The 19,346-nt window shown below is 41.1% G+C and overlaps 1 protein-coding gene across 1 annotated transcript in view; it reads right to left on the bottom strand.

Moving 5' to 3' along the window:
- Nucleotides 1-4,343: 4,343 nt before the first annotated feature.
- LOC117449870 (solute carrier family 12 member 5-like) overlaps nucleotides 4,344-19,346 on the bottom strand; it is a 56,404-nt gene continuing 41,401 nt past the window's right edge. The window contains exons 13-24 of the mRNA XM_034087773.2: nucleotides 18,926-19,024; nucleotides 18,503-18,622; nucleotides 18,290-18,394; nucleotides 17,715-17,883; nucleotides 17,403-17,598; nucleotides 16,863-17,032; nucleotides 16,580-16,711; nucleotides 15,484-15,591; nucleotides 15,038-15,154; nucleotides 14,662-14,828; nucleotides 10,605-10,722; nucleotides 4,344-6,113 (exon numbers count right to left, since the gene is read on the bottom strand). Of these exons, the coding sequence (XP_033943664.1) occupies nucleotides 4,824-6,113; nucleotides 10,605-10,722; nucleotides 14,662-14,828; nucleotides 15,038-15,154; nucleotides 15,484-15,591; nucleotides 16,580-16,711; nucleotides 16,863-17,032; nucleotides 17,403-17,598; nucleotides 17,715-17,883; nucleotides 18,290-18,394; nucleotides 18,503-18,622; nucleotides 18,926-19,024 (2,791 nt within the window). The 3' untranslated portion in view covers nucleotides 4,344-4,823. The remainder of the gene's footprint in view (nucleotides 6,114-10,604; nucleotides 10,723-14,661; nucleotides 14,829-15,037; nucleotides 15,155-15,483; nucleotides 15,592-16,579; nucleotides 16,712-16,862; nucleotides 17,033-17,402; nucleotides 17,599-17,714; nucleotides 17,884-18,289; nucleotides 18,395-18,502; nucleotides 18,623-18,925; nucleotides 19,025-19,346) is intronic.

Raw genomic sequence — 19,346 nt, 5'->3', positions numbered from 1 at the left:
CCGGTCTATTCTGAGCCCGATCTCTGTAGATAAATACAAATAAAGAACTACGACAGATGTGTAATATTTAATGCAGCCAAACCATTTATTACAATGCATTCATGTGATGACTTTCAAAGAGTAAAGCAAGCACTGCTGAATAAAGTATGATTTATATTTTACGAAACGTTTTTTTCATATGGAATGCAGTTGGAGGTCAACCAATCACAGAGCTTGAGGCAACACGGAACCAATAGCTGAGGATTCTGGGTAGTGTAGTGTCTTCGGCCATCCTAAACTGAACAAATATTTGTTTCTCCGAATCGAAGGGGAAAATTACAAAAGCATTGTACACAATTTAAACCAACCAATGTTGTGTAATCAACAAGGATAATCTGGTGTTTTTGAGTTGATGAGTAATGCAGATATCACTGTAAAATCAATCGACAGTAAAGAGAATACTTACTTCCGGGTGTAAAATCCTGCGTTATCCAATGGGAATGGACGCTCACATTGCTCTCCGTAATACAATAAAGGGGACATGATCAAATCGGAATATAATGTTCTTTTAAAAAACGTTAACTAAAGGGAACAATCTATTTGACACAGCTGAAGCTCTGGCCTTCCTTAAAAACAAACTAATGTAATAAAAATCACAGTTGTATTACACAGAATGCACTGTTTTTTGAGAACAAAAATTCGTAACTAATGCACCATAATGCATTCTGACGAAAAATAAAAATTATTATGAATACAAATAAAATAAAAGAAGCCTCCCGTGAGTTACTACAAGCTATAAAGTAGATTTTAAAAACGTTTTATAGAATAAAAGCTCACTGCAGGATGTGGTAGAAATGCGTGTGTGCACCGCGACAAAGGAGCCTCATTCACTTTACATTGGGGTTGTTTGCGTGGTCCCGACATGTAAATGTAACAAAGTTCGTGACTCCACCACGCAATGCGGTGTTAAAGAGCCTGTGACACGGTTTTCCCCCATCATCCAAACCCATCAATTTGAGTACATATTGTCCCCTTGAAAACCGTTACTGAACTGATTTTGGATATTTGTACTTTGATAACCATTAATCTGCCTTCAATGTTGACAATTTTCTGGATCTTCTCGCGGATTCTTCAAGTCCCGCCAAATTATGGGTGACGTCATTGCGGGCACAGCGCTCCAGCTGCACCGTCCAGGATCCCAGCATCTGCATGTAAACCTTTATATATATACAGTCAGATGTAAACGCACGACGGCGCACACAGCAGCAAGCTCAGACAGCGATGACAGGTTAATGTTGAACGTGTCTGAGAGCTCATATGAGGCTGAAGGATCGGTTTATGTTGTATCTTCTAAGTTTAAGAATGAGGTGCGTCAATATGGGCGATCATATGGTCATGTAGCCAGTGGTGGACTGGGACTAAAAATCATCCCGGGACTCTCGACCGGCCCACTTCGGTACCGAGCTGTCAACGGGGGGAGCGGGGGATGTAAAATACAAATATAATGTATAATGTCTGTGTCTTTGACATTAGCGCTGCTAGCCACCTGTGCCCTGTACTACGAAGCCAGTTCAACAGACCCTGGATATGTTTGAGTAACAAACAAACTAACAACAACAAACTAACAAACGAGATCTCGCTAAGCGGTCCTACGACGCTGGTTATCAACTCGGTAAATCAAGCCAGGGTTTCTCTCTCCAGCTGAGAGCGCGTTCACGTCTAAGACACGAGTGGATCTGACTTTAATTACATTTGTCTCGAGTGTTTCGTCAACATAATGTGTTAAATAATACTTCTGCATCGAGTCTGTGACACTGTGAGTGTTGCACGGCCAGATGAGGCTGGAGAAGCTGACTCAGATAAGGAAATATATGATATATTATGATATTATCTGATCGATGATCTGATTGATGATGTAATATGAATGATAAGTGCGACACGTCGGCGTCTTCTCTGCATACGGCAGTTTAAACTGTATTTCCTTTATCCTGTAATATGACTTGAGAGATTTAAACTCCGCACACTGAGTGGATCTCTTTTCTATAGACGCCGGAGGCGGGCAGCGTCAGGTAAAAAAAGTTATTTAGCCTTCTCAAACCTGAGCCTCACGCGCCGCCTATGGGGGATGTGCTAGTTACTTATCCGACCGGCCCACTTCGGTACCGGCCCATCGGGATTCGTCCCGATGGCCAGTCCGCCACTGCACCCAGCCCACGTAAACTGTCAACGGGGGGAGCCTCACTGCGGGGAAACGGTGGACCTAGTGTCCCGATCGGAGTGGGAATAATAATAATAATCCGTGCATTTTATCCATTAATTTCCCCAACATTGTGGTAAAAAACCACACGTTTAATCCACGTTGTTGGTGTACTACAACTACAAAAAGCATCGGTTTGTTTTCTCATCAGTAAATGCAGACCGGCTCAAACAAACGATTTTTAATCATCATCCTCACTCATCATTTAATGTATCATATGTTCGCCGAATTGACATGAAAGCACTAATAAATGTAGTTTCATCCACTTGAGTTTATAACCACAAAAATAATCGATTTGTTTTTATATCACATCCGATGGGAGGAAATTCAGCAGCTCTCACTCCCGATTTTTAATCCTAATGTAATCATCATCTTCACCACGATCATGTATATTTATGTCGCCGAATTGACATGAAAGCACTGACAAATATGAATATACTGTAGTCAACTTCATTAAAACGTTATTAACGTGCCTAAACTCAGTAATTCACCATTTCTACGCATGACACAACACACTTTGTCCGTGTTTGGCTCTCGAAGCGTTCCCGCATTGACGTCACTTCCGGCTTCCCCCAAAATTTCAAAATGAGTGAAGGAATTTCCCCGCGATGTTCGAAATTATTGATATTTAACGAAACGGTATCGCTTTTTCTTTTTTAAACTGACGGTTCGAGATTACTAGTAGCCCAATATTTCATTGCACAACAGTTGTTGGGATGGTGTCACAGGCTCTTTAAACAACAAATGAAGAACAAGAAGAAACAACAACAAAATGAACTAAATACAAGAAGAAGAAAAGTTAGTATGGCGATTTCAGATAACACACAGAAGCTAGAACCCACCTGCTTCTTTTAAATCAGCTGTGTGGGAACATTTCGGGTTCCCTGTGGACTACAATAACGATGAAGTGTGCGAGTGGTGGATCGGAAGAGGACGGTGTGTCGGCGTTGTTCGATAGCGGTGCGGTATGCTAATGGTAACACACGCCAAACATGCTAAATCATATCAGAAGGCATCACCCAGATTTGCCAATCACCAGACAAAAAAAAGACAACAGCAGTTCAACAGCTGATCCCCGCTGTTTTTACGAAGCCAATAGACATGAAAGCCGTGAAACCAAAATAAATAACGGAAGCTTTTGGCATAATGTTTTTCAACGACTTTGCGCTCTTGAAACACTTTCTTATTATTTATGATGTAATATTTTCAAGACATTCTTTTTAGTTTTACAGCTTGATGAAACCTTTTAGTTTGACATCAGCCATTATAGATAATATGGCCATCTGAGTGTGTGGTGCTGTTTGTGGTTTGTTTTTAACTGTTTAATACAGTTAATTATTCAAAATGTCAGAGTTCCTTATTTTGAAACTGAAACTTGCACTACTGTTCAAAAGTAAATAACAACAAACCTGGAATTACGCATTTCGGACTTTTTTTCCTTCTTTTTCTTGTTGTACCGAACCGTACCGAACCGTGACCCCCAAACCGAGGTACGAACCGAACCGTGACTTCTGTGAACCGTTACACCCCTAAATGTCCTATAGTATTTCATACCTGTTTTTCATTTATTCTCTTATTTTTTAATAACTACAATGATCGTATCAAGGTGTTCCTCTGAAATACTTCTTTACATAAATGGTGACCAAACCGTTTGAGACCCACTGAGATAACTTAAGTGAATTATCTAAACACTGACAGAGTCCTGACCTTACCTCACTGAGCTGTAGGAAATGGCGGCTCCAGAGTATTTTTGTTGGGTAATCTATGGTAGGGCTAACCCATATAGTGGTGGGGCTCAAATCAGTATTTGCAATGCAATTACATACACGCTCCCCTTGACAGTGATACGCCACGCGTGAGGTTTAGATTATTTCCCTGTCTCAATCCAAATTGAATTGTAGTAAATAAAAAGGGCGACCTGGAGCCAATCCTGCAATTTCCCCACAAGTGAAAGAGTTGACATGCTGAAAACCCAACCCCTGCAGGGGGGTCTGGGGGGATTGTCCCCCAGGAGATTTAAAAAAAAAATACACATTCTGGTACTCTCTTGAGAAGAAAAAAAAAAAATCTATTACTACACAACATATTTAAAAAAATGAATGCCATTTTAGTTTTTTGTTACTTTGTTCTGAAAGCTGAACCTGCTGCTCCTCACAGAGAGAAGAGGGAAGAGGCTGTGAATTACTTTACATTGTGGATAAGGGTGGATTGCCCCCATTGTTCTGTGTGTCAAAATGAAAGACAGCCCACACACCTATCAATCATCAAACCGTGGGGTCTTACGGTCAAGGTCGGGGCCCGGGGGTCATTGGTCAAGCAACACACCAATCAACGAGCAGCAGTGAGCACACCTCAGGCTGTGTTTTTTATTTGTATTCTTTATTTCTGATTTATTTCACACAAAAAAACATTTTGTGGAAACGTTTTCACTTATTGTATGATAACAAAACAAAAAAACGGCAAAGTGGCAGGGCTTGCCTGCACTGCGTTGGGGGGGGGGGGCACAGTGACTTGTTTGAGGGGGCATGGCCCGCGAATGACCCCCCATGAAGCCGACCCTGCCCATACTATACATGTCAGATCCATGTCAGGCAGCAGAATCATCTATGTTGTTGAGTTTTAGTGGTGAATCATAGTCTGGAGGAACTTCAAAAAACAGCTGATCGTCAAAACAGAAGACATCGGATGGTGGTGCGAGGTACGGCAGCTTCAAGACGAAGCCTGTGAGGATGCCTCCCAGCGTTGACACTCCTATAGTGGAGAACACAGCTGCGACCTGGAAGAGAGCCTGTTCCCGGGCAGTCCTCCCCAACCCTGGCTGTAAACCAGGGATCAAAATCTGGAGCTTGTGCAGTTTAGGGTCTCCCTCTACTGGTGCTCTGTGGGAAAATATCTCATACAAACTGGGTCCATACATCTCCTCATCAGCCATCAGAATAGCACATATCCCTGCAGCACAGGATATAAGTCCTGTCAAACCGTGCAGATTATGTATTCCACACTGATCCTGGATCCTGAAACGCTGTGCCAGGAAGGGGCTCAAGTATTTGTAGCCCAGCATGCATGCAGTGCAGCCCATCATACCCAGAGCATATGCAGCTGCAGGAGTTATCATCATATCCACAGACGCCCCCACTGTCACCCCTCCAGCCAGGGTCACATTCTGAATGTCGGATATGGTGATCTTACCATTTTTGTTCAGCATGGCAGAGAGAGCAAAGGCTGTGAGCGTGGAGGCACTGAGGCCGATGAAGGTGTGCAGGATGGCTCTATGCTGGTCGTCTCCTTTCAGGGTCAGTGATGAGTTGAAGGAAGGCCAAAAAACCCAGAGGAACAAAGTCCCGATCAAAGACAGGATATCAGACTGGTAGCTGGTGTTCGCCTTTGCATGGCCTTCATTCAGGTGAGGCCTGTACAGCACAAAAGTGACACCCAGGCCGAAATAACATGCAAACAGGTGAATAAGAATGGATCCTCCTGAATCATTTATCTTCAGATACTTGAGCACAGCCCATTCTGTGAGTGCGAACACTGGCACTTCAAGCAGAGCCATGACCAGCAGCTGCAGCGGGCTCGTCTTCCCCAGCACTGCCCCGAAAGATATCAGCACCACTGCACAGGCAAACTCTGCATATATGAGGTTAATCACTCCAAGGTGGATCTTACCATCATGGCTGAACTGGAAGTAGCCCTGCACCAGAATAGCCCACTGGATTGAAAAAGCAGCAGTTAGAAGGTTAAAAACCATCCCACCAAAGCCGTAGAGTCGAAAAAATGCAAATAGGCACCCAAAGCCGAGAAATATTATAACCTGTATGTCTGTAAAAATAGGATAGTCCTTGTATACAGCATTCTCCATGGGTTTAGTCCTGTTATTCTGAAATCTGGCATCCGCTTGGTCATCGTAGGTGACAAAGGCAGCATACAAGGCAACAATGGTCACCTGTGCAACAAAAAGAAATACAGGTAACCTTATTCGAAGGTTGGTTGACTTTCCCCTCATTTTGAAATCTCTTGTAGGAAATGGCAGGCAATGTTTCTTTCAGACTGTGTTTAACTAAGACAGGCCAAAGGCATAACTACCTATTGTTGGGGAATAGTTTGCTTATGTATTCAACCTTTGACACAGTTAATAATTTTCCTCTTTTCACTGTCTCCTTTCCGATGGCATAGGTCTACGGCCTTGGGTATTGCTGCTATCTCTCTTAAGGAGGAGCAGCTTGGGCGCATTGTTGTTGCCAGCTTATGACCGAGCACACAAGCTGACATGAGATAGTTTATTGTTGCTGGTGATCCTCTTAGCATTATATATAACATGAAAAACTAAAATAAAACTGGTTTGGTCTTGTTAACGATGTGTCTGCAGTGTTGCAGGTCATAGATCATTGATATGATCTTTCTGAATGCATATCAGAGCAGGCTGCAGAGATGGGTTAAGAGACTGTGCAACAACTGTACACTCAGCAACACATTTTCATGCCTGTGAACATGTTGTTTATGAGCCTCCTTTAAAATAGTAGCACTGGAACAATTGATCTATTCTCAACTCTGCAACTGATTTAATCTGGTCCGAAAAGTTCAAGGTGCATTGGAAAAATCCTCAATAAAAGCCTCATGCTGTTAAGTTAATGACTAAACGCCTTTAAATACTCTTCTGCTGTTCTTTGTACACATTATCCAATGTAAGCATGCTAATACTAAACTAAGATGGTAAATGTGTCACAGAGTTGATGTATTCGTGTTTCCTTTGAGCTTAGGACGGGAATGTGGTTTTATTATCACTGACATAACTGAGCAAGAACAGTTTCATTTGCACATCATAGAAAGTGCTTTGTTTTTCTAGTGTGATCACAAGTTCTGAAAAGGTGAGGCATGCAATCAACACTTGCAAAATTACAAACAATCATTGCTAATAAAACCCAATTGATCTACAGTATAAGCAGACACTGTAAGAGAGGAAGATGACTGACACTTGAACTGTCACAGTTGTATTAAAATTATTTTAATTAACTTCAATTTGTGCAGACATATAAAATGGTTTATTCAAACCATTACTTGTTTATGATTGCATAATACATGGTAGAACATAACACAACGTTTATAATTTTAAAAGACAATACAAACTGCCTTTGTGATATCTATAAAACCTGTGTTTACACACATTACACATTATCTCTAAAACCTAAAATCACACACATGTACAAGTATCCCATCTTCGCTCTGTCTTGCTGTTATGTTAGGCTACACACACTGTCGTCACTCAAACCCAGTGTATCAGGTCCACACAGCGCACACACATAAACACACTTTCTGTGTGAGGAAGTTGGAAAATGCAGACTTCTGCAGACCGGTGACTGATCCACCTGGAGAGCTCAACCATCTTTCATTTCATTTCATTTCAAACCTTTATTTATTCAGATTGGTCCCATTGAGATCATAGATCTCTTTTTCAAGGGAGACCTGCAGCATATAGATTCCACATGAAACATAAAACAATAAAGGACATTATACATTATATTTACAGGATACATAGTTATAGACATTTACAAGTGCCCATTGTATCAGCAAGCATTTAATTTACCCTAGCTTTAAAAACATGCAGAGGAATGAGATTGCTCAGTTTCAATTCTTGCTGAAGATTGTTCCAAGCAAGTGGAGCTGCGCACATAAAAGCTGTCTTACCGAAGACAGTCCTTGCTCTTGGCACATCTAACAAGACTTCATCATGTGACCTCAGACAATAGCTGCTTGCAACTCTCTGTGTTATCAGAGAGCAGATATAATACGGGAGTTTACCCAACAAAGCTTTATAGATAAACGTGTACCAATGACTGAGCCTCCGTACAGAGAGTGATGGTAAACCTGCCTTGGTATACAGTGTACAGTGATGTGTAAGCGCTTTACAATTTGTGACAAATCTCAGAGCACTGTGATACGCAGCATCCAATTTGAATTGAATTGAATCTTCTTATGAATCAGTACCGTTGTTATAGTTCTGCACCCACACTTTTCAGAGTTATAAGGGAAACACTGAGGACTGCACAGATATTAACCAAAAAGAGGACATATCAATGTGTGTGATTACGTGGGTAATCTTCTACAGCGTTACAAACAATACATGTATAAAAACATTTGAAGTCTAGCATTTTCCTTTGAAAGATACTGAATGCTATTTTCTAGAAAGTTGTTCAGAATTCAGAGTCAAATTCGTTATGGCGCTATAGGCCAAACGGAAGAGGGCAATAAATCAAACTACTGTGTAAATACAAATTTGGACAACAACTTTCATCATTAACTATTAAAACTATAGGCCTATGCCTTGTTGCCTTCCTGATGTCACAAACTATGCATTTTCCAGTGCAAGTTTATGCAAGATCGCCCTACCCTTACGGTTCATATCCTAGTATATAACTTTTGCAAATCAGCGGATTTTAACAAGTGTGAATATCGATGACAAAACAACACATATTAATAATAATAATTAATATAATAATATGTCCAGAAATGACTAAATTGCACACAAAAATAAACTAAATATCACTGTCACACATACACAAACTAAACGTCTGAGGGGTACTCTGCAGGATAATATAACTTAGTGGATAAAACATCCTCAACCACTTTTACTTAACCCTTCTGAGATTCCTCATTCCAAGGTATTGTTGGGCGTCTGCATTTAATGCCTGCGTTTGCCTTGACAATATCAAAGTTTATTACTTCAGATGCTCCAATAGTGTGCAATAGTATGGCAGCAAATAAGCATTTTAAGTAGTTTAACTAAATACTTGAATAGCAAGGCAGTGCACTACGCACATGCATAAAATACAATTTATAGTTTAAATTATTTCTAGAATTTCTGATACAATTAAAAAAATAAACTCTCTAAGATTAACTTTTATGCTGTATGCTTATCTATCTTAAACTGACTTATGCAGTTAAACGTGTTTGACATAAATATATTTAAGTGGATTCATTAACCTTCACCATAACATTTGACATTATAATAATATATTTTAAACACATGTAGAGATGCCAGGTCTGAATCTTTTTGAGATTTCACATAACATCTAAACTAAAAAGTTAAGATTAAAATATTTAGGTATTTCTTTTCATATGTTAGACTACATTTCAAAACGGGTATCAAAACAATTGTTTATATCATACATTTTGCTCAAAGGTTAGTTCAAACCATTGGTAAGTATATTTCATCCAGGTAGTTGGTTTGGGGGATGTTTTTACATATTAACAACTAGATCCTCTGCTATTTTAATACTCCTATTAATAAATATGAAAGTGTCTAGTATTAATACTTCCAGTTCCAACCATACAGTGAAAGACAAAAACAGACTAGGACAAAGACAGACATAAATACATAAATACATACCCAATATATCATAATAAATACATACATAAATAACAGAAAAATAAAAAAAACATTTCTCTTTTAACAAAGGACCAAGAACGAAAGCAACAGGAAAGAAAGTTGAAGTCAAAAAAGGGAAAGAAAACCTTCCATTTTCTGAGAACAAAATAAAGTTTTTGGAGTCTTTTGTTTTACCTGAGTCAGAACTAATTATAAACTCATCTGCTGTTATCAGCTAATAAGAGAGTACAAACAGTTGCAGACCACTTTTTAAGCAAGTGATGCTAGCTTGTTTCACTCAAAAACGGTTGGCAACCCTAAGCTAGGATTTTTTCAGTTAGATTCTTTAAGAATCTAGTGTGTACACTAACAAGCTTTTTCCCCTCTGTGGGACGAATAAAGGTATTCTGATTCTCAAGATCATCCCTCCAATGAGGAGATGAGGAGATATATGATGGTGTGGGAGAATTTTCCTGAAACAATAAGATAGGGGACAGAGTCCAGCGAAGGTGAGCGTGCCCTTAAAAGACCTTTAAGTCCTTCAAGAGTAGATGGTGATAACCTCCCGTCCTCCGCCACGCACAAGGAGGACCCGATTGAGACCTTCAGTGAGCACCTCGAGGAACTCCATGTCTGAAAAACAATAACATTAAGGAAAGTAACTTGCTTACCTGACACCAAAATACTTTTTTAGCTGGAAAAACACAAGCGAAATGCAGCCTCTAGTGATAATATACTATAAATGGCAGAATGTCTGTTTTTATTGTTGCATTCTTTCTTTGCTTTTATTAACTTAACCTTTTATTCTATTCTGTATCGCACGTTAAGTCTCAGCATTGTCAATGTTTCCAGTTATCTTACAGTGATTGTGTTGGGTTTTATGTTTTTGTGCTGCCTTGTTGCAAGGATCTGAACTGAAATGAATGAGTAAAGTTCACAAAAATACATGTAATACAGTATGTTGTTGTATGCATGATGATAAAGGATACAGTTTTCATTGCCCACACGGTTCTTGGGTGGTCCCGGCATGTTGAGCAGGACGAGTTTTGCCTCCTTTGACTTCTTCATGATGACCTCATTGAGCCTCATCGCCGTGTGCATGCGCCTCACGTCAACCTGGCTCCTGATGGCAGAAACAAAAGGCCACATTAGGTTTACAAATCATTCTGTCAGCTGCTCAGCTCACACAATGTGAATCCCTGCAAAATGTCAATACTTACAAGTTCTCCCATTCTCTGCAGCAGCATGTAAGGGGGAACATATTTACAGTGAATTTACGGAAGGACACGTTTGCACAGGTGCACAGGAAGCTACATTTGATAGTGGTTTAAGTTGTTTATGTGTGTCACGTGCACAGAAACACAATGTATCTCCTTTAAACTTGAGCATGGTTCAATAGGTCAATATACACAAATATTTACTTCTCTGTGTGTTGATGTTGTGTCATGTCCGCATTCTCTGCTGGAAGCTGTAGGGAGATTGCACTCCCAGCTAATATTGAGTTTGATTGTGTTGGTGTGGAAATCACACTATCTGAGGAAATGTCCCTCACCATGACTTTCCTGTATCGACAACTCACCGCTAAGGTGGGTTTCTATGACCAGGTAAAACTCCCGCTGAATTCCTGTGACTCCAACAAAGAGCTAATTATTGTAGGAGACTTTAATATCAACTGGAATGACAAACAAAATAGAAAAAGCTTAAAACGGATCACGGATAAACACTTAATACAACTAATGGATCAACCGACTAGAATAACCAAAACCTCCAAGACTATGATAGATTTATTATTTACAAACAAAGCTGACAGAATAGTTAAAACCTACAACTTCCTGACTGGTCTTTCTGACCATAATCCTGTTGTGTTTGCCAGGAAACTCACAAAAAAAAGGTTCAGGGCCACGGCTCAAACCCCTGCCTTCGGTTCTCGCTTCATCCCCAAAAACCTGCAACAACGTTTTAGGGAGGCAGTGAAAATGATGAATTGGGGGGACACTCTGTCCTCTGAAGACATTGGTGAAAACAGTAATCCGTTTATATCTAAAATTAATGATACAATGTCTTCCTTCTCAAGGAAAGGGTGCCTTAGGGACAGGAAGGAACATCATCTTCCCTGGCTGAATCTACAGTGCAGGAATTTAATGAAATCCAGAGACCAACTATTAAAGCAGAGCTTGAAATCCGGACTATCCACTGACGGACAGAAATTCACTCATGCTCGTAACAAGGTAACACAAACAATAAGACAGGCCAAAGCAAACTTTTAAATCAATATAATTGAAGGTGCGAAAAGTAACAGTAAAAACGTTTTGCAAATCCTAAATAAACTATTAGGTAAACATAAGAAACAGGAAAATAATGCTCTAGAATTAAAAATCAATGACGCCCTGATAAAAGACCCTGCAGTGTTGGCCATCTCTCTAAATGAGTATTTTATAAATAGTGCTCTGGACATCACAAAGCTCTTCCTGCCATCTGAGGTCTCCCATAGCCCGACTGTGGAAACACATCCAGTTTTTGACTTGCAGGAAATCACAGAGGTGGAGGTAAAAAATATAATCTTAGGGTTAAAAGGTTCTAAGGCTAGGGATGCATATAGACACCAACTTTATAAAGACAGATATTGACAGTATAAGACCAATTAGTATGCTAGTAAATAAATCTAATAGCACGAGGGAAGTTCCATCATCCTGGAAGGTGGCCACGGTGACACCGATTTTTTAATCTGGGGATAAGGCAATGATGTCCAACTACAGACCAATCAGCATCCTCCCCTGTGTCTCTAAAATAGCTGAGAAATGGGTGTCAAAACTAATCACCAAACATTTAGACAAAGGTTTCGCTCCACTCCACCCAATGCAGTTTGGTTTTCGTGCTCACCACTCCACTGAGACAGCTAACTGTGTCTTTGTGGAAAAGATTACATCTATGTTGGACACAAGCCCATATGTAGGTGCTGTCTTCATTGATCTCAGGAAGGCTTTTGACACTGTTGACCACCAAGTGCTCCTTACAAAGCTGACGTATTTCAATTTTTCGGCAGATTCAATACAGTGGGTTGAGTCTTACTTATTGAACAGAGAACAGTGTGTTTTGGTCAACGGTACCAAATCCCTCTACCTTGTCAACCCTGTTGGGGTTCCACAAGGTTCCATTCTTGGACCATTACTGTTTTCTCTGTACATTAATGACTTGCCTAATGTATGTCCTGATTTGAATGTACAAATGTATGCCGATGACGCGGTCATCTTTGTACAGGGGAAAAATACTGAAATAATCACATCCTGTCTCTCAAGTGCTTTGGACAAGGTTCAACACTGGCTGAACAACATTTGCTTACAGTTAAATGTAAAAAAAACAGTATGCATGATGTTCAGTAAACGACCAGTCAAAATCGAAGGATCCAATGTGTTTTTAAACGGAGCAGAAATAGAACTAGTCTCCCACTTCAAGTATCTTAGAGTCATACTGGACTCGAACTTGACTTTTAAGAAACATATTAAGAAAGTATCCAATACCGTTAAATTCAACTTGCAACATTTTAAACAAATCAGACCTTTCTTAACTGTCAATGCTGCAAAGTCATTCCTCCACTGTATGACTCACATTATCCCACGTTTGCTTTTGCCACAAACCTGAAACCCATAGAACAGCTGTACAAGAGAGCTATCAAGGTGTTTGACAGAAAGCCAAATTCATACCATACTTGAAAAACACAATTTCTTGAGTTTTGACGATTTAAAATCTTTTAAAAGTATGTGTTTTTTTAATAAATGTTTACATGGACTGGCCCCCCTCCCTTAGGGGAATTCATCTACAAAAAACACACTGGACGCTGCACTAGGTCAGAAACCAGAGGGGACTGTGAAGTCCACCATAGACGGACCACTTTTGGACAAAATGTCCTCTCCGTTAAAGGCAGCTCATTCTGGAATAGCCTCCCAACTGAGATACGGGATTATCCCACTCTCAATAGCTTTAAAGGTCAACTTAAATAATGGTTGAGAAACAAACAGACGTGCGATCACCGCTAAATGCACTTTAATACAGGGGTATCTCCTCTTGCACTTTATGTAGCACTTTTATCTTCTCTTGCACTTTATATGTCGTAGCTGCTATATTGTACTGCCATGTGGTAAATACTTGTGTATGCTGCTCTTGCTCTTTTGCACTTTTTGCATATCATGTATTTTGTTTTTGCTATGTTGTAATGTAATTTTCTTGAATGTTTTATGTGAGGGACTGCGGATGGAAATGAGCTCAAAGTTAAATCTGGCACTGTTACACTTGACACATTTGAATTTTTAAGTATTCATTACTGTGCATTGTCCCTGCCAAATAAAGGATTAAATAAATAAATAAATAAAATAAATAGTGATGTGTAAAATCTTTCTAGAGTCTGCTACAGGTGCAGTTGCACCATGTTCAAAACATTTGAAGAGAAATGCATAGGACGGTTAGCACCATTGGTAGATTATGGGACGGGTGGCGCAGTGGTCTGTGCATCTGATCATCAGATCAAGGGGGGTGCTGGGGAACTCCAGTTCGAAACCCGCTCCTGCCACCACTGCGTCAGGCCGTTGTGTCGTTGGGCAAGACACTTCACCCGGATTTGCTCCTGTGGGTATTGTCCACAGTACATGTATAATATCAATGTGTGGTACTTGTAAAAGCGCCTCGATGACTTCGAGGCGTGAAGATGGACGGTGTGGCGCAGTGCGCTGTGCAATGATTATCAGATCAAGGGGGTGCTGCGTCTGTAAAGCCGTTGTGTCCTTGGGCAAGACACTTCACCTGAACTTGCTCCTGTGGGGATCGTCCACAGTGACCATTGCATGTATAAAAAAATATGTGTAATGTGTATCTGTAAAGCGCTTTGAGCACTGGAAAAGCGCTATAATAAATGCAAGGAATTATTATTATTATTGTGCATGTTCTATTACAGAGAAACATAGAAACTGACGGCATATTATTTAATAAGTATCAAAAACTCAATAGGTTTGAAACGTTTGATACATTTACATCTATCAACTCAAAGGAGTGAAAATGAGAGGTCACTCACGGCTTCATGTTGAAGGGGTCTCTGCCCGCCTCTGGGTTCCCTTCTGAAGGGCCCTTCCCCTTCTCTGCCCCCTTGTTGTCTGTCCAGGTTGTGGCGCCCCCTGCAGGCACAGCGGGAGACGTGGGGCTGGCTGGTGTGGAGGTGTTCTTACTGTGGATCAGCTGCACCTGTTTTGGGTTGGAGACGAACACAGTGACGTGACAGTGAAAGAGAGAGAGGAGACACCTGTGAGTGTCGGAGAAAGCCAGTGGCCGTAGGGAAATCATAGAATAAACAGTAGAGTCTGCCCAAGCTGGAGCACAGAAAGTTGTGCAGAGAACGAGGAGGACACAGGTACTGTAAATAAACAAGTTATATATCCTAAGAGTGCCATTACCTGGTCTTCTGTTTGTTCTGCAACGCTGGCTCCTTCATCAACGCTGTGCTGCGAGCGCAAGGCCGATGGGTTTTTACGCCGAATGGACCCACGGGATATATCCGTAATGCTCTGGATCTTTAGTTATCAAACAAATTAAGAAAATGGACATGGTTCAAATGGAATGGAATTTCCCTCTGGAATTAATACTCTCTTCCCTCATGTCAGTGAAAACAAGTCCACCAACACCTTATCATAAGTGATGTTCCTTCCTCTGAAACTTGGAGCCCACAGAGTGATAATGAATGTGTGAACATGGATTTCATGTTCTTCGGGGTCCTATGCTGAATACAACTTCAGGTGTGCTCCATTTGATAAAGTTGATATTAATACATGATAATACATGATACATAATAATTGTATTAATGTTTGTTTCCAATTGTGTAGAGAACCAACGTCTGATTTACCTCTCTCTCCTTCTCATTCTTGGTCAAATGCATCTGTTTGAGGATCTGTGATCGTTGTTCCATTACCAATGTCTTCTCATAGGTGTAGGCCGAGATGTCACCGTCATGCTTTGAAGCAGAAAATACATTTATCATACAGTTTTAGTCAAGCAGTAGCCATATTTTGAAAGTTAGTTTGCTACTATGGATAAAAAACAGGTTAATCTCACAACACAAAGCACTTTTTCAACAAAGTTTTCTGAACAAAAATAATTTGTTAGCAGTGTTAACATGGGTGCGGGAAGGGGGGTGCTGAGGGCGCTACAGCACCCCCTAGCAGCAGGCAGGCGGTGCGGAGCTCCCCTGTCTGAATTATTATTTGATGGTTATTGCTGCTCCCGCTGTGCATAATCTGTGTAATATGTAGCCAACAAATTCCACATTGTTGGTAAAATAATATTTTACATCTTTGTAGTGTGTGTGCTCGCCAGTGGTGTCGCATGGCCTGCCCCGAATGATTTTTCTGTAGCCCCGGACAATTCTACCTCAATAATATAATACATTAACCGTGCTTTACGTGAACCTCATGATGACACTAGAGAGGACGGCAGGACTGTAATTTCCCGTGTTCAGTGAATGCAACAGATGCAAGACACCAGACCAATCAGAGAGTTGCATGGAAATAAACGTGTGCTTGTGTCATTCAAGCTCGGCTCTGTGTGTGTGTGTGGAAATAGCGCATTTAGTGTGTGTGTTTTAACTTCAATATTAAAAACAAATCTTCCCGGGGGAGCAGTCCCCCGGACCCCCCAAGAGGAGGTGAGGTCCGCTCCCCACTCGTAAAAAATAGCACTTTACCCCTGCCTATATGCAGTGAGCTGATTATTGAGCCTTCATTGTAACAGTCGCGGGTGTACTGTGTGTTTGCGTGTGGGGAGTGTTGCAGTAGAACATTCCACTGTAGCGCCCCTGGTGTTCGCGCTTGTGTGCGTGCTCTATAGTGCCCGTAATAGTGTTCACTGGAGTCCAGCACCTCAGCACCCCCACTCAAAATACCTTCCCGCGCCTTTGAGTGTTAATGTGTGAACTGAGATGATGTGTCAGACAAGTCTCTCACCATCTCCACCACTTCCACCACAGCATCAATGCGCAGGTGATAGAGGAAGGTAATGAGGTCTTTCTTCATCTGAATACTATTGTCATCCATTTGAGCCACAGTGAAAATGCGCATCTTGCACTTCCTCCACACCTATGGGACAAAACCGGAACATCCACAGCTGATGAACAATGTTATCAGTGTAACTGTGTCCTTTGTAACTTCTGTTAATGATTTCGTTTTTTTTCCATCATAATAAACCCTCTTATAAAGAAGAGGTTAATTATATTTCATAGTTTCCCACCTTATGCTGTCTCAGCAGGAAGGGCAGGAGCATCAACATGCCTCCGTCATGGACTATCCACCACACATCTATGTGTCCTTCAGTGAAGCGCTCTCCATTGGACGGGTAGCTGGCGATATTCTTAGGAACCAACAAGGCCAGACTGGCTACAGTTGTCTCTCTAACCACCTCTGCAGAGGGACAAATAATAATGGTTACCGGTTACCTCCCCTTGTTTTGGTCACTCCATTAGACAGGAAAGGGGTAAAGTTCATGAAAACAAAACAAAAATGAATTAATTGCATTGTCCACCATCATTTCATTTATATTTGCAAACGAAGCCTCCATAACTTTTGGATTGGCGAAACATTTATAAATAAAATAAGTCTTTATATCACAAAGACGCCACAAATGTTTACCACATGACATCTGTATTTTGCAAAAATGGTAGCTAATTTGCAGAGTAATCTTCACTTGACAAATTACAGACATTGTGTATATGCATGGGATTCAGATCACATTTTAAGACATCAATTATTGGACCAATGAATTAGGACTTACCAATAAAGTTCCTGAACTGCTCGTGGCATTCTGGCTGTTTCCAGTTTCGGGGCCAGCTGACCATCACAGAGTTGTGCTTCAGACCTCCCAGTCCACCAACTTGAATCAGGTGGGACGTCCCATCTCTCAGATTGGAGGAGATGACCACCTGAGAGAAACCCTTCACCTTCTCCGTCTCCATCAATTTACGCAGCGACTACAAATACACAGAGAGGGGAACACAGCTGTTGGTGTCAGTGAAAGCAATTGAGTGATATTAATGTTTTTTTTATCACAGGTCAAAGTGTATGTGTTAGATATTAGAGGACGCACCTGATCTGCCCTCTGGGCCTCAGTGAAGTTGTCGAGGAAGGTTCCTTGAACTGAGGTGCCAACAATAGTCAGACCCTTCCCTGCCTTTAACTGATTGGTCAGAGAGAGCAGACGAGGCTGCTCTACGTTCTGCTCAGCATCCACGCTCACTAGAACCAGCATCTGAGGCCTGAAAAAACAAAGCATTAAGTAAATTACTCGTCATAAGGATAATGATGGTAATACTACATTTGAAGCTCACTTGGCATTCACTTCAATATACTACAACTACAGAACTATTGAAGATTTGGAGTCCAGTGCTCCACCCTCTTTAGATTACCGTTTGGGCTTTGTAATTATCTTATCTTCCCTACTCAATTTAAGTGTGTGCACAGGGCCCTATAGCCTCATGCCCTTTTTTGGAGGGACCATATGGATCTGCTTATTAGGATTAACTGTCCTGCACTTTTAATTTAAAAGCAAAACGGGATTCGTAAAAAAAACAGCTACAAAAAATGTAAGAACACTTTTCGTAGGACTTTTTCAACAGGTGATAAAAGTGAAACTGTTTAAACACTGAAGATGTGGGGACTGACCTCCAGTTCTTGGTGTGTGGCGGTCCTTCCTCCAGCCTCATGAGGGCGAATCGTGCAGCACTGAGAGAGATGCCACGTATCCCATCACCCCACTCCTTCTCCGCTCTGTGACACAGCACATTCATAGGTTGGCACATGATATTATGGTGTATATCTGCTATAGTAGCATTCATGGAAAATGAAAATAATAGCAATCCACTGATGATTTCTTACCCGCAGAACTCAATGTATTTGTAGATGCAGGTGGCGATGCCCATGGCGACCATGGCGTAATACCAGGAACAGATGAACATGAGCGACAGGCACAAGCTCATACCCAAGAAAGACAGAGCCCTGCAGGGGACAGGACAGCACATGTTTGCTCTATTGGGAAAATTCTACCATTGAACACAGTAATAACCACAACTTGTAAAAATATATGTTTAAAGATGTTTAAAGCTTTGGCACTTCTGGACTCAGACTGCTCTTCCGTATGACAAGACTGCAGTGGATAATGTCCTTATCACACAACGTGCTGTTACTGAGAGTTTCCAGCTAGAATTTATGTCAACTGCAGAAATGCAAATGTAATGGTGCTACTGTGCAGTTCTGTTTTGAGCAAGGTTTTCTGACATAATTCATGACACACAAACTCACCAGTGGTAGAATTTAAAGCGCGGCCTCCAGTTTGGGGTCCTTAGCAAAGTCTGCAGGGCGCAGGCAAGGTTGACAAACATGTAGCACATCAAGAAGAACCTTAAAAAAGGAGCAAAGAAGAGAGAGAGAAACATAAATATACAGAAATATTAGACGGACAAGTGAGTGAAATGAGGGATACTTACTACAGCAGGTGTGCACAGCAATAAACAAACAGTGTGTGTGAGTGTGTGGTTGTGTGTGTGCAACCCAGTCTCACGGCATTTCGTGTTCACCAACACGATTTTTAATCTATTGATTCGTGTTCACCATCACGATTTGCCCCTTTTTTTTTCGTGTTGCACAGCACGATTTTAAAAGCAATGTATTTCTACTGGTAACGTGTTTCGTGCCTGCAGGCTGCAGCACGTCTTTTTCTCCG

Source organism: Pseudochaenichthys georgianus, chromosome 7, assembly GCF_902827115.2.
Source record: "Pseudochaenichthys georgianus chromosome 7, fPseGeo1.2, whole genome shotgun sequence".
NCBI lineage: Eukaryota > Metazoa > Chordata > Actinopteri > Perciformes > Channichthyidae > Pseudochaenichthys > Pseudochaenichthys georgianus.
Note: the sequence above shows the minus strand (reverse complement) of the source record. Positions and strands in the feature narration are given on the sequence as shown.